This window comes from Haplochromis burtoni, unplaced genomic scaffold, assembly GCF_018398535.1.
Source record: "Haplochromis burtoni strain Fernald_Lab_line unplaced genomic scaffold, NCSU_Asbu1 Contig_525, whole genome shotgun sequence".
Classification (NCBI taxonomy): Eukaryota; Metazoa; Chordata; class Actinopteri; order Cichliformes; family Cichlidae; genus Haplochromis; species Haplochromis burtoni.
Genome location: NW_024582886.1, coordinates 156,240 through 172,703, shown reverse-complemented (window position 1 = coordinate 172,703; position 16,464 = coordinate 156,240). Strand labels below are relative to the sequence as shown.

The 16,464-nt window shown below is 39.7% G+C and overlaps 1 protein-coding gene across 7 annotated transcripts in view; it reads left to right on the top strand.

Moving 5' to 3' along the window:
* Positions 1-16,464, top strand: part of ltbp1 (latent transforming growth factor beta binding protein 1) — a 132,374-nt gene that overhangs the window by 76,472 nt on the left and 39,438 nt on the right. For all 7 annotated transcript variants that reach the window (XM_042214165.1, XM_042214164.1, XM_042214167.1 and 4 more), the window contains exons 6-10: positions 4,331-4,528; positions 4,947-5,224; positions 5,638-5,740; positions 11,091-11,150; positions 15,260-15,382. In XM_042214165.1, coding sequence (XP_042070099.1) covers positions 4,331-4,528; positions 4,947-5,224; positions 5,638-5,740; positions 11,091-11,150; positions 15,260-15,382 — 762 coding nt within the window. The remainder of the gene's footprint in view (positions 1-4,330; positions 4,529-4,946; positions 5,225-5,637; positions 5,741-11,090; positions 11,151-15,259; positions 15,383-16,464) is intronic.

Genomic DNA, 16,464 nt, shown 5'->3' with positions numbered 1-16,464 from the left:
ACACACACACACACACACACACACACACACACACACACACACACACACACACACACAGAGTTCACATCCAGTTTAGAATCACCAGGTAACCTGACACCATGCATGTCCAGTTGGAGGAGGCTGCAATAACTGGAGAGACCACATAGACACAATCTTTCTAAGGCACAAGAAGACAAATCTTTGAAGAAGTGCTCCCTAGCACAAACTCTTTATAATTGAAACCATCTGACAGAAGCAGGTGATTTTCAGAAGTGTGCAAACATCCTGCACTCTCTGCACAGGCACTGCTCCTTTCCAAAACCAAATATGACACAGACGGTCTCCCTAAATGTGAAGGTGCCACTTGGAACAGTGCTGGGACACAATCCTCCAGGAGTTTAATTATCTTTCATTTATCAGTACAGATATCATTCATGTTTTTATTGTCTTATCCTTCACACAGTCACATGGTTATTACAGAGTGGTTATTGTCCAAAGTGCGCAGTTTTATCATCAATCACATATGTATGAACAGAAGCGACATCTCCAGAGTTATTATGGGGAGTTTTTCAGCAGAAGTCTTTCTGATTCTGGACAAAGACTCTCAGAACATTCATCAGCTTTTGGAATACGTGCCTCCTCTTTCCTTTTCTCCACTCGCAGTCACATCAGCTGAAAACCTGCGTTTTCCAGAAGACTTGGTAAAAACCTCTGGCTTCACACTTTGAAATTTCATCCTGGAAAACTACTTTTGTGTGTATAGAAGCAGGGTTGTGGCAGCTGAGGGATCTTCATGAAATTCATCACCAGTCCTAAATTTTCTGGGGATGCTAACTGGAAATTCAGTTTTTGACCTTTTGACCTTTTGTTATCTTTGTCCCTAGGCTCTGCTTTTCATGAGGACATTATCAGAGACAAATTGTTTGAGTGCATAGAATGTTAAAACTATTTGAAAAATATATAAAAAATATTTTGACTGTGGTGCTTTAAGTACCCAGTTGATATCCTTCCATGGACTCAACTGTCAAATACCACATAAAACATGCTCTGCAAGCTGTTTACTTTGCAAACCCCCTTCATTCCAACTCCTCTTTTTGTACTGACTCTAATATATTATTTGCTGTCATACCCTTTTCTGAGGGGTCTGGGGGTCCTGCTGGATGTCCATGTTTGTATTTTGAAGTGTGGAAAGGTGTGCTCTCTGCTCAATATAACAAAAAATATAAATCACCGCAAGTGGAAATAATGATCTTTTGACTATAGTGATCTTAGCTAAATCTGCCATTTACAGAAACTGAAAGCTGGAGCGAATAGCCTCTTTAATATTCACTTTGTTGACTTCTGTGGAGAGGGTATGTATACAGTACATGTGTTGTGCTAAATGGAATTCCTTTGAGAGTGAATAATCTTTTAAGAACACAAGCAATGAGACTCAGGTTTACTATATAAAACCCCAACACTGAGAGTGACTGTCCTATTATCTCAGCTGAGTATAAAAATGGAGAACGGGAAAAACAGAGGTCTTAGATCTCAACATTTCATTTTCAAAGAGGTGCTTTTGAAAATCACAGTGTGTGCACTTGCTTGTGCTCATTCTGCACATAAGAATTATCCTTCCTTCTCGAAAGGATAATTTCTGGTTTATGATGTCTTGAGTCTTCCTCAGTTCTCACTCTAATAATAACATTAAATTCAGCAGGTTGTCTGCTGAGGTCTGAGAACACATTTTTGAATTTTGGTCTTGCAGTTTCTTCTTTCTCAAGCTTTTACATTTGGGTATACCAAACTATTTGTATGCCAGCAGGTGGCAACTACACCGTCTCCAGTTAGAAGTGGAGTTTATGGGAATAGCAGCTAGTTAAGTATAGGCTGTTTATTTTGTTAAATATAATCATATTTAGAGTAACAAACAAAATGTTTCATCAAACAGTGATGACTCCCTGTATTTACAGTACCTCGACTGTGGAAGGTAGTAGGCCTTTATTTGAAACAGGTTTGTAATAGACACCAGCTTTAATTTCCAATTCTGCCTGGCTGATTAGAATAAATTTCATGTTCATGTACACAAAGTCTGCAATACACTCACATTACCGTTATACTGATTATTTTATAGTGAGCAGTGACTCACTCTGGACACACATCAGTGATATCATCTGTGCTTCTGTACTAAAACTCTTTACTTTAACCTCCTAAGACCCGAACTCTTCCACGCCATGCATTTTTAATTTCTCTTTGACATTTGGGCATATTGGGGCCCAACATCAGTAAACAAAGTCTAAATATAGTGCAACAAATCAAACACAGAACAGCTGTGTAACAGAGGAACAATGACAGAACACGCGTAAGGTTTTAGCGTCGAGTCAGCTGGACACTGAAACCCTGTTCTGCTCATTTCCAAGTCCAAATTTTTAATCTTAGATTCCACTACACTGGATTTGCATAATTCAAAATATTATTTTTATTCATCTTATACTGGACCGAGGATCACTGTCTGTCTGAAAGAAGTTATTTTAATTCCTCTCCCTTCAAGCCAAGGCCTTCTGATTGGATGGGCCACAGAAACAGAAGGTCTGGACAGCAAGTATTTTAAACTGTGTTCATTACTATAGCTGTTTATCTGAGACGAAGGGCTAAAGGGCCATCGTTACTGACATCATGCAGGTCCAAGAATAGAAAAAAACTGTCTAAAACCCAAGTATTTAGAGCAGTCTGAAGCTTTTAGCCCACGGGACATTCAAATTCAAATTTTATCTGTCACACACAGCACCATACACAGTGCGACATGTGGTGAAATGCTTATTGCTGTGCAATGCCCGACCATTAAATGACAGTAAGATTTACAGATTTACAGGTTACTACAACATTTACAGATTTTAACTTTTAATTTTACAGTAAAAAGAATGTGGAAATAATGATTTATGAAAGAAATTATGAAGAAAAGGAAATTATAAATTATAAGAAGTGTGCAAACAGAGTGCGTGCGGTGATGCGATGTGTGTGGGAGAGTCCAGTCCTGCACCTGGTTCAGGGCCTGAATAGCCTGGGGGATGAAGCTCCTCCTCATTCTCTCTGTTTTGGCCTTAAGGGAGCGGAAGCGCTTCCCAGACCTCAACAGTGAGTAGAGTCCATTGTTGGGATGGGAGAGGTCCATCCTGGCTTTAGTCTTGCACCGCTTGGTGTAGATGGACAGCAGGTCAGGAAACTCTGATTGAATGATGCGTTTGGCCGTTGCAACAGTGTATGACAAAAATAAGGAAAAGCATCATAGTTTCTATTAGCAAACATCTCACTTTAAATTGTCCAGCAGTTTATGTTTGAAAACAAAAAAAAAACAATGTAAAAGTGGTATACTCTAAAGTCGGGCTATTTTGTGATTGACTACCACATGGTTGTGCAAAGTGTCTTCTGCTCTTTCAGTCACATAACCCCTCAGTCCTAGCCTGCTCTACCCTTGTTACCAACAATGTGGTTAATTCTCAGTCCAAAAGGCTTGTAAATAATAACGTACACACTAAGAGATGGCAGTAGTTGCATCCACTTCTTTTATAGAGTTTATACATGTCACTGAGAGTCATACTGAGTAAAATGAAAAGTGGAATAAGCAGGGATTAAGCACGTGTAAACATGTGCTCACACACTGGTGAATTTCATACTAGCTCGTATACAGGACGTTTTCCATGTGGTGTGCCCTGTGCTGATGAGGTATGTAGAGTGATTGTGTGGAAAGAAGTTTGACAGTGATGATTAACGGCTGCTGTGGTGGGCTGGAGTTTTTAGATGTGAGTGACATGATTTTCCTGTTCATGGATGACCTCTGGTTTGACTTTATCAGGCTCTGAGACAAGAAAATAATCAGTCAGAGCTGAAAGAGATGTCAAAGCTTGACAACACATTTTTATTTTGTCTTGGATCTTGTATTTAATTTCTACTACATTACACAGTTAAACAGGAAACAGTCCTTACATATATATTGCATCACCTGGTTTACTGTCAGTGTGAACCTTTTGCCTGAAAAACAGTGAATTTGTGGTATCCCTCACTTCACCCGTACACGCTGATGTTTGTACCTATCCACTCTTAAAGTTATGTGTACAGATCTGCAACCTGCTCTGTGCTGTGTGTTCATGGTCTGTGAGAACAGTAGACTTCTCTAAGAATAATATTTTCCCTTGTATAGCTTGCATTTTACTTGTTTCGTGGTGACATGTGCTAACCAGTCACACAAATGAAAATCTGGGCTGACTCGCTGATTTGTTGATCATTTCAAACTCATTATTGGCGAGTGTTTGTGTGTGTTGAAGTGGAGCCAGTAGCGCATTAACACCTTTCGCTTGGTCTTTCCTCTGCTTAGTGGTGTGTCACCTGCCCTGTATAAATGGCGGTAAGTGCAGCACCAGGGACAAATGCCAATGCCCTCCAAACTTCACCGGAAAGTTCTGCCAGATGGCGGTTCAGAACGGACACCAGCAGACATCAGGAGGCTACAGCCAGAATCAGGTCCACTCCACACACACCCTGCCTCTGACCTATAGCAACGGCCAGACACCTGGTGAGTGAAATGTGACATTGGCCTAGACAATCATCATATGTGTTTTATCCAATTAGATTGGTCTCTCGGGCCTTGGCAATCAAGAAACAAAGAGAAAAAATCCAGTTGATGCACATCAATAAATATGTGCATCTTCTCCTAAAATATCAGTTTTTCTCTTCTTCAAAATAGGATTAGGCTTTGGGTTTATTTATTTACTTATTAATAGGATTTATTGTAACTGAGGCATATCACAATTTGTTACTTTTTTTGTCAGGAAAGTCATTTTTGTTTGTCTCTTGCTTTTGGGGAGAGTTGGACTCCTTACTAGTGACATCATAAACCTAACAAAGATGGTTAATCTTAATCATCTACTGTGATGCACCACATCAGTGTCATGCTTGTATACAGTATGTGTTTTTCTTCCTGTACGGCCCAGGCATCGTCAACATCCACATCAATCACCCCCCAGAGGCCTCAGTTCAGTTCCACCAGGTGTCTCAGTTGGACAATTACAACAACAATGGACAGCAAACAAAAGGCTCCTCATCATCCACTAGTTATAGCTACCATCACAGCGAAAGCAGCCAGAAGATCCAGCACCATGGCTACAACATAGTCTATCCGGGCCAGCACAGCTACCAGTTTCCTCAGTACCAGCCTGTCACCTCTAAGAATGCACTGGGCCGCTGCTTCCAGGAGACAGCAGGCAGTCAGGTACAATGTCAGACATGTCTGCTGTTTGTGAGCTTAATTACAGTCATAACACATCTGTTAGATCAAGTAAGCCTTTCAGTTTCAGTAATCTAAAGCAATCAATCAAAAAGTCTGAGAAATATTTTGATTAGATATGGACAACAATAAGAGGCACAAAGACTACAAAACATGACACCGGTGGTATTAATCCCAAAGACACATTTATAGAAGACGATGGATGTAAAATACAGAACAGAAATAATGCCTGTTAGTTAGTATAGCTCAAAGTTTAAAATGACTATTCTCTGCATTACCAGATCATATTTTACGAGGAGGTTTGCATTTATTCTTGTCCTCTGAGGATACACAGAAGCAAAAATATTAATCCTCACTGTTTTGTCCTTTTCTCTGTTCTCTCCATCTCGATGTGTTAGTGTGGAAAGGCTCTGCCCATTCTAACTAAGCTGGAGCAGTGCTGTGGGACCATTGGGACCTCGTGGGGATTCCACAAATGCCAAAAGTGTCCGAAGAAACCATGTAAGTCCAGGTCTAGATGTTTTTCTAAAAGCGGTAGTGAATTCGTAGCATCATGGTCGTAGCCATGGAATTAACGTTGAGGGGAAGAAATGCCGGCAGGTGGTCTGGGCTCTGCAGTCCCAGTGCCTACTTTCAAATCTTGAATGGAAATCTAAATATGAAAATCATTAACATTAAAGGTATTGTTTATGTATTTTAAGTTGTGTTCCATCAACAACAGAATTTAACACAGAGCTGCCAATAGAATATTTTTTCTAGTTTTTCACTTCTTAATGCATTTTGAAAGTAATGGCATAGTGGAAAAGTACAGTATTTGACTCTGATTTTGACCACCTACCTCATGAGTTGGAAAAACCACCGACAGTATATCTTAATAAGAGTAATAATATTTGTTTCATTCTAATAATGATTGCTGAAAACGAAAAAAAAAGCCCTATACACCATAAAAGCTTTTGAAGCAAGCAAAATTTAGAGTTGTTGCTACAATGTCTCCAGCACAAACACAGAAAGCACCTCACACAAATAAACATAATGGTGTGCGTGAATTAAGTGGCAGCCCTCAGATTTTTACAAACTGAATCCAATGCAGCGTCAAAAACTTCAGTTCTTCTAACGGCCACTTAGAATAGCTCCAAAAGTGAGTCATTCCCCACTTAACACATAAACATTTATACAGCTTAGGGGGTTGGATCTTTTATGACGCATTCGTCTGGATTCTTGTGTTAATGCAGCGGCACCTTTGGCTGACTGGTGGATATCAACACAGGCAGCAGTAACTGATAGACGTCTCTACCCTGTCTGCAACTGTCTCTGCTGTGTTTGTGCTGTTGGGGTTAGAAAAAATGTGTTGATTGAAGGATGTGTAAAAAGCTGTGAATGAGCAAGAATCACTTTTCCATTACACTCTCTGTGTGCTTACAAACCACTCTGCATTTAATCATTAGTTATTAAAAATCTCTGGCTAATCTCTTTCTTCCTGTCAAAAGGGAGTTTTTCCTTCCCACTGTCACAAAGTGCTTGCTCAGAGAAGTTGTCTCTGACTGTTTTAGGGTCTTTACCTTACAATATAAAACGTCTTGAGTTTGCTGTTGCAGTGATTTGGTGCTATGTAAATAAAACTGAATTGAGTCAAACTGAAATGCGTTGGATTGGATGTTTCTCTAGCGTGACCCAGGAAACCTTGGCAGCTGCTGCTTCCACTGACATGATACACAATCACTTGGTTTTTAAGAGCTGGTAAAGTCAGCCGCTTACACGTGATGCGCTGACACTTATGAGGACAGTGTTTTATGAATAAATAAGAGCACTGGTTCAGTTCAGTTCATGAGAAAGACGATCCAGCTGACTCGCCTGATATTAATGCCCTGCTTTTCTAAACCTTTACAGCAACATGTGGAGGAGCATCTCAGTGCCCTTTCACACTGTGGTATTGAGATAATGCTGTATCAACTTTCTTAGCAACCTCATTAACCTTTTATATTACATGCTGTGTGTTTGGCAGCAGATCCTCACTGACAGCATATCATGTCGTAGGACATGTAAGATGATATTTTAATGAGAATATAATCAGTGTAATTCTGCAAAGACTAGTTTGTCTTCAAATATAATACTGCAGAAAAATCTTGAATTAACACTCATTTTGTTATATTTTTCTAGGTAAACAGCAAATAGGTGTAGCGATTATAATATGTGTAAACCTCAGTGAAAACAGAGTATATAACAAAAACAGAATCCCACCTGGAAAGTCAATAGTTGCTTTCTTGTAATTTCCTTAAGTTGTCTTCAGGAGTGGATCTCCAGGCTTCTTTAAGAACATTTGAAAGCTCTTTTTTGAATGTTGGCAGCAAACGCAGATGAAACTGGTACACAACTGGTTCTTTGCTAAGTTTTGTTTACACAGTACACTTATTCAGCCCTTGAGCTACCTTGAGCCTTGATTTTTATGCTTAGCTGTTTGAAAGGTCAATGTTAAGTCGCTTAAAAAACAAGCAAACGATAACAAAAGGCCTGTTCTTGGAAAATGTTCAGGTTTGATGACTGGACTCAAAATGAATGAAAAAGCAGCCAATTTCCAAAGTAACTGGCGGTCAAAGTGAGACCGCTTTCAAAAAAATGACAACGAAGTCTGGCTCCTCAGAAGCAAAATATATAGAAATGAGGGATGCCTCAAGACATTTTTTCAAAGTAGTGTAAAATTTCAGACTGGGCTTCCTTAAAAGCAGTCAAAGCAAAATATCCAGCTGGCTTGAAACCCACACTCTAAAAATGTTTCAACACAGCTCAATGTGTCTTTTGCAGCCATAACTTTCAGCTAGTGACAAGCAAAATAAAAATGCAGCTAGGAAACATTATGAGTCTTGTACTGGGTCGATTTAACAAACAGGTGACTTTCACCCAAACAGCTACTTCCAGAGAGGAAAAGCACTAAATGCCAAGGCAGCATGTGGTGCTGGCCCTTGCTTCTTAGCTCTGTTTAAAGTGGTACCAGCTAAACTGTGTGTGTGGGGGAGGTGAGCATGGAATTGCCAGCCTTTTTATGTAGTAGCTGGCTACTCAACACTACTCCCTTTATAGAACTGTGGAACTTGTCTTTGAAGCCAGCGCTGTTGTATGTAGAGCATGAAAAGACGCTCTCTAGTGTATTATCCCCAGCTGAACTGAGGAAAGGGGTGGTACTGTAGTACTTTTGTGTAAATCCATCAATACCCATATGTGAAAACACACTTTGCAAACTCATCGTTACGATAGCAACATGTTGGTTATTGTGTGCAACAGCAAATTGAGTATTATTCACAGCATCCTAATCCATATCCAGTGTTTGCAAGGAATATAGCTGTGAGTAAGTGTTTTAAACATTGTGGATTTTCACACCTTATTGCAGTTTGTTAGATTGAAAAACATAACCTTAACTGTCAACAGAAGGGGGCAGTATATTACCAGAAAGTTATAATGTACCTGAGCCCCTCCCAAAGAATTAGGTCCTTCCTCGAATCTAATGCTGAATTAACTTAGATACTAATTATTCGTATTTAAACTAGTATCTAATAGCAGAGCATAGATCCAAAAACGCTGACTTGAAAGCTAGAGAGCTGCGAATTTGAACATTATTAACGTGAATGCTATTTAAGAATTCACAGTACTCAGTATACATTAAAAATGTATTCTTTGTGCTGCAGAAGCCATCAAAATGTTCAGCTGTTTCAGAAGGTAGAGAAAAAAAGTGAACATTGAAATCAGTCCCAAGACTTTACGTTTTCAGCTGTTCTTCATTTTTGATATCTCCTGTAGTGTCCAAACAGTGACAAGTTTCAGAAAGTTTCTAAGATTACAATACTTTACAGCTGATGACATGATCACTGTCCCCCACTGAAGAATTTAGGCTCTTTATTTTATTTATTTATTTTTCTATTTGAAGTCTTTTCACTCTCTTTCAATAAATGACCTTTCCAAACCAGTGAGACGTCCAGAGCAGCCTGAGTTTTTGGAGTGCCCACGTTAAGTTTTCTCCTTTCTCCTGAGCAGAAGTAATTTCTCTGTAAATTTTTGGTTATTGACACAAAAAATATATGTACTGCTTCAGTAGATTTGAGGTTATAGTATTGTAAAGGTCTTTTAACTCACGCTGTAGCTCAGCTCGGTGCACACTCATTCTTTTGTATTCAACTTACACTTGTATCAGAAATCTGAGCCTGTCTTCTCCCTGTGTCCCCATTTCAGAGTTGATTCAGTTTCAGCATTAATCAGTGACTCCAGTCCAATCCATTCCCTCAGCTTTGTCATTGCCAAAGGATTTCTGTCCTGCTCTTCTGTACTTGGCCTTCCCTATTTTTAGGGAAATATTAATACAAAACTGCAAAGGTGAACTCCCTGCTGCAGCTTTTGACTAATTGTTCAGTCTTAAAAAAGTATACAAAACAGCAATGAAGTTTTTATTGAACCAAGGGAAACAACAGTTTCAGAAACAATAGGTCTTTGATCCATCCTTTAATCTGTCAGGGCCTCGCATACACATCTGGTTAAACAGCGAGGAGCAGTTTTTTTGTCGTAAAACACAGCTGTTAGGGACACCACGGAATCTGTAGTCTAAAAAGACTGATTGCACACCTGAGCTGCTCAGGATATAGTTCTTAGCGTATAGGAGAGAACAGAACTGAAAGACTTGCTTTTATTGCATGTGTGCTTGCTTTTAGCACACATGCAATAAGACACCAGGACAGGGAAGATTAAGTCTTTTCATATCCAGCATTTTAGTGGGAGTCACCAAAGGGCCAGCGATTTGCACTCTCTGTCCTCTCCTCAGGAATGGTGGAGGCATGAGGTGTTTTTTCTTTTTTTAAACATTTAGGTGTGAAATAGTCCATTGTGCGATGGAGACTGTGGTAACTGGTAAACAGACTGGCTTTCTTGGTCAAACAATCATTGCCTTGTTTTGTTCTCAACAAAATATCAATCTTCTTTTGAGTATTTGGGTACCACCTACCCACTGGTTCCTTTGTCCAGCTGTACTGCAGTGAGACTGACTTCCTGTGTACTAATGTTGCTGCTTAAGTAGCTTCTAGCAGCTACGTCCACCTCCTTCCCTGCAACCCTTCATGGTTCCATTAATAACTCTTTTTGAACACTGTATCCTGTCTTAACTAACTATCATTACCTTAATTTAGTCATTTTTCAACGAATGAATCCATTGTATTTTTACAGATAATCGAGGCTTTGCTGCTCATCTTATTGCGTGAAGAAGCTCAAATAAATGTATTTTTATCTCAGCTCATCTCTCTATATAATTTAATATGATTTATTTTTTTCTTTCTTCTGTCTGTTTGGTTTAGAACTAAGTCGTATCTACTCTTCAACCACTCCTGTTTGTTTAAAGATACAAATAGTTTATATTCATTTTACAGCAATACGCTGAAACTACAGAGATTAAATATGTAATTCAGTTATACGCAAAACAGCTCGCATAGTGACAAACATATTTATATTGACTGGGTTCTCATTCTCAATGACAGTCTATATTTGAATTTGACTATCAACCTGAGGTTACATAGAAAAAAATAAAATAAAATACATAAATATAAAAAAATGCAATACAGTACCTTCACTTAAACCACGGTAAAGGAACGCTGTTAACTTAAATTGACCATAATTAACATTTTTTACAATTTTAGAGTGAATACGTTTCTTTCCTTCAGGAACATGATTTATGCTTTTTTGCTTTATGAGACTTTAAATGAACACTCATCAATGTATTTTGGAATTATTACAGAATAAGAACCCAGACATTTGCTCTCAAAACTGTGACTAACATGTGCTCCTTCTCTTTGTTTTGCTCTTCACATGCTCCCGTCATCAGCTTTCCCCCTGATAGATTGCCCTCAGGGTTACATAAGAGTCAACAGTTCTCATTGCCAAGGTAAGAATTGATGCTTTTGTTTTTAACATCCTAATGCTTATATAGCTTATAATAATGTGGTAAAGACGCGTGTGATTCCCTGTAGTTCAGTGGTTCACAAACTTTTTTTTCCCTAGACCCCCCCTTTGTTTTACAAGAAACTCTTTGTGCCCCCCCTCCCCGGCACAAACACATCGTCCAACCACACACACCCTTGTTTTGTTTTCTAACTCCAGTGCAGTTTCACACCTCAAACCTTTTGTAAACAATTAAACAAATTAAAGTAAATGTCAATAAATTGCAGGTAGCAAATAAACTGCTACCTCTTTTAAGTAACAGAAAAACAAACCATCCTTATGGTGTAGTTGTTTTTTTCTAACTGTGTAAGAATATTCAACGCTGTATTTTTCAAAAAACGCTTCTCTGTGCAAAGTGGGATTAAAAACATAAACAACTGGGAGATACCGTTTGTCCGTGAAATTCTGCCGGGGAGACCTACCATGGCACCACTGTTGTGCAGGTGAAGCCAAAGGCAAGATATGCTTCATCATATTTTCTAGTCTTTGGTTTGTAAGCATATTTGGTGATGCTTCATCTTCTGCTTTGCGTTTGAGAAAATGTCTTAATATTAAGTTGATGAGGTTGCCCGTGATTTTGTGGAGAAATTCAGTATCCCCGCAGGATGAATCCTGCTGACTCTGCTGATCACCTGACTATTATGTTTCTCTAAGTTTCTCTGTTTTAACTGTCGGGTGTGGTGTCACAAAATGTACTAACATTACGCCTCTCGGTGTACTGTGAAAACGATTGCAGTACTACTTTTAAAAACATCAACATTTCAGTATGACCGATGCTTAAGACCAAATACCACAAATTGCCACAAACTTGTGAGTTATGCCTCTCCTTATCCTTCTATGCCTCTTGATGGGAACTTTTATTTTAGACAGGAAGCCTCCTATATGTGGTTACAACTAGGCAGGAACAGCATTTTTAAATGTTGTAAAAATATTTAAAGCAGTTTATGTAAGTGACAAGTGTTAAAGATACTCTAAAACTCTGCAATTGAGTTTGCATCAAAAAGTGTGAATAGAGCTGAGAAGTATTATCTCTATGTTATATTCAAATTAAGAAACTGGCCCTTCCAAAGCAACTTCCCACCAGTGTCTAAGTTAAAAAAGAACCTACTGAAATGATATCCACAAAAACCACGAGTCAGTGACTCTAAACTGGGGCTAAGCAGAATCGCAGACACACATGCAGCATGCACTTTAAATTAGGTTACAGCTGTGTAGGGGTGGTGTTAATCTGAGGCTAAATTTAATCATTGATTGTTCAGGGTGTTTCCTGACTGATGACAGTCTAGAAACCACTAACTGCAAAGTGGAAGTGGGCCAGTGTTTGGTGGCACCAACTCTTTTACAAGAACCCACAAAAGAGGAGCGTGACCTTTTCCAGCAGACTGTTCTGCTTGGCTGCTCAGAACATGGAGAGGAAGTCATTTTTTTCCATGACATTCAAAGTGTGGTACTGCACAAAATATAAAATAAAGACACAAACACATTCACAAGCATCTGCTTCGAATGCTGAAGAACAAACAGTCTGAACCATCCACCCATTTTATATGTGTCTGGTCATGTGGGGATACCAAAAGAGACAACCAGGAGTCATCCTGGCTAAATACCACTGCTTATGGGTCTAGTCACTACGTACAGCTCTTAGCCTCTATGCTACCTACGCTAAATTAACAGTGTTCCCTTCATGCTGAGCCCTCTCTTCACAACCACAGACTACTGCAGTACATTGAAGATACCACGCACTGGTAACACTTTCTAAAAACGATTGATCTAGTAGCAATGATGTGGTTTGTATGTTTGCAAGAAGCATAGTAGTTTTTCAATAATAGTCCCGTGTAGTGGTGGCAGTTGAGTTCATCTGGATTTCCTGTTTAAAAATAATTACAATCTCAGTTGACAGAGATTTAGCATCAGTAACAGCTGACTCGCAAATGTTTCCGTTCCTTTTCCATAAAAGGTTGTTGTTGCATAAAGGTTGTTTTAGTCGGAGCATGAAGGACCTCAGGAGTAAAAAGATCAACCGAGAAGGCTGTCAAAACATGCTACCTGAAACAGCTGAGCTCCTTTTCACCATTAAACTGGATAACGTGTTGATGCGTTACTGTAATCCAATTACTTTTTCAAGAGTAAAGTAAGGAATTACTATTGCAAAAAAAGTAATTACATTACTGTCACTTTCCCGTAAGCACGCTGCGTTACTGCATTACTAAACCGTGTCTCATGACAATGACGTAAGCGCATGCGACGTCCATGGCAGCAACAGACGTGTGCAGATCAACAGTGGATAATATGGAGTGTGGGTGAGAGTACGATTATGCATCGTTTAGTTTGAGTCCGTAAAAAGTGACAAAAGCATTTGTGTCCGCTGTACAGATAAGATAAGATAAGATAAGATAACCTTTATTAGTCCCACACGTGGGAAATTAGTTTTGTCACAGCAGGAAGTGGACAGTGCAAAAGTTATGAGGCAAAAATTAGAATACAATAAGAATAAATACAGTACACAACTGTACAGAATAGAATAAAATACTATATACAGTAGAATAAAATAAAATAAATATACAATAAGATAAAAATAGAATACAAATACAAATACTATATACAACTGAGTAAAAATACAACGATGACAGAAAGGATTATTGCACTTAGTATTATTGCATATGTATGGATGTGTGTGCTTGATCAGTTAAAGTCTTTATTATGGAGTCTGACAGCAGTGGGGAGGAAAGACCTGCGAAATCTCTCCGTCCCACACCGTGGGTGCCGCAGTCTCCCACTGAAGGAGCTGCTCAGTGCTGTCACAGTCTGCTGCATGGGGTGGGAGATGTTGTCCAACAGGGATGACAGCTTAGCCGCCGTTCTCCTGTCACTCACCACCTCCACTGGGTCCAGAGGGCATCCTAGAACAGAGCTGGCCCTTCAGATCAGCCTGTTCAGTCTCTTCCTGTCCCCAGCAGAGAGCAGACCACGCCATAAAAGATAGCAGAAGCCACAACAGAGTCATAGAAGGTCTTCAGGAGTGGGCCCTCCACCCCAAACGACCTGAGTCTCCGCAGCAGGTACAGCCTGCTCTGCCCTTTCCTGTAGAGGGCGTCTGAGTTATGAGTCCAGTCCAGTCTATTGTTCAGATGAACACCAAGGTACCTGTACCTGTCCACAGCCTCAATGTCCATACCTTGGATGTTCAGTGGTTGCAGTGGAGAATGCTTGTGCCTGCGGAAGTCTACCACCAGCTCCTTGGTTTTACTGGCGTTGATCTGGAGGTAGTTCAGCTGGCACCAGTCCACAAAGTCTTGGGTCAGTCGTCTGTACTCCTTGTCGTCCCCATCAGTGATGAGGTGACTATTGCAGAGTCATCAGAGAACTTCTGCAGGAAGCACTGGGTGGAGTTGTGGGAGAAGTCTGCAGTGTAGATGGTGAAGAGGAACGGAGCCAGAACCGTTCCCTGTGGGGCCCCCGTACTGCAGACGACCCTGTCCGACACACACCCTGAGTCCGCACATACTGTGGTCGGTCGGTGAGGTAGTCCAGGATACACTCTGCATGGGAAGAAAATTTCTTTCTGCAGTACAAAATTAAACTTCAGATCTGTGCAATCACCGAGCACACTGCCACGAGAATGTTAAATTCACAGAGAAACCCCGGATCCCCCCACTGACCGCTGAAAATACTAACCACTGAACCACCAATAGTTACCAAAGCTGTGCAGACCTCCAGACTTACCCTCACTATTCATACTGTCCAAACGTGTTTTCACAATGTGTATATGTGTACTGTGCCCTTCTCGCCTTAAAAGCCAGGACCACCAAACAGCACTGATAGTTTCATCAATGCCAGCTGACTAACAGCAGCAGATTTTTTAGGCACTGCAGTTCTAAACTCATGTACTAGAAAAGTAACAATGAATAGTACTTGATGCACTAATGGAAGTATATGAATTCAGGTATAACAAGTGTGGTTAATTGTGTTTTTTGGGGGGGGGGGGGTTAGTTCTGCAAGGTGAAGAAATTGTTTGAAAACCTTTTCATTAACTGTCAACTCTTCAATAATTCACAGATCTAGATGAGTGCCAGCTACAGGGTGTGTGTCCAAATGGAAACTGTGTGAACACTCTGGGCAGCTACAGGTGCACATGTAAACCTGGATATGTCCCTGACCCCACGTTCATCATGTGCATACGTAAGTCCTCCAATCAGTTTTTCATCACAGTTGCTTGTTCAATAATTCTAGACAGAGAAGATCTAATGGAGCTGCGTCAGACTGAGCAAAAGATTCTTGCATTACATTTGCATGCTGGTCTTAGATATGCAGATTTGCACATTCAGATCTTCAGATAACTTGAATACCATGCTTGCATGAAGATTTTCATTCAGATCTTCATGCAAGCATGGTATTCAAGTTATATAAAGCATGTACTGAGAGTTACACACAGCCAAAACCGAAATATCTCATTATGGTAAATGCTGGGAATTGTAGCCAGTATTGTATTGAATTGTATTGCCTTTCTTTTGCAGTGTAATATAAATTAGCATGAACACAAAACTAGACTATCCAACTCAATACAGATACTTAGGAAAATACTTGATAACTGATAACATTCAATTATTGAGTATTTTCCACCAGTTTTTCCAAATATAGTTAGATTTAACAAAATAAGTATTTAATATCAAGTTTATAAGTTCTATTCATTTAATAAATTATTTAGATAATTTCAATGTATTTTAGATCTTACTAATAAACAAAGACATCAGAATTATTTGATTCTTGTGGAGGAAACACATTGCGGAAAAATTGACAGTGTATTTTGTGCGGTTTTAGGTATGCTAAAATAACTCACTATGAAATATTGAACTAGTTACTGCCTGCTTTTTACAACTGACCTCACAACTGGCTTTCACAAGATAAGAAGGACATTTTAATAAATGATTGTAGAGGTAGAAAAGTTCAACTTTATCATGTTGTCCACATCTGCCTGCAGCCTTTCTTTCTCATCACCTATTCACACTGCTCTGCCTCAGTCTGTAGCTTGTACATCCTCAGCTCTGCTCTTCAGCCCTGACACCCATCTGATTTGGCTGCTCTGCTCCAAAATGTGCTCTTTATGTGCTCGGATTAGTTCTCCACACTCCGGACTCTCTGCTCAACTCAGCTACGTTTCCCCCGCCGCGCTACGCAATCAGTAACCCACCCAGTTCTCCATGTGTCTGTAATGCGCTCTGCCATGACTAAATATTTCATTTGCAACCCATTCAGCTTTATTA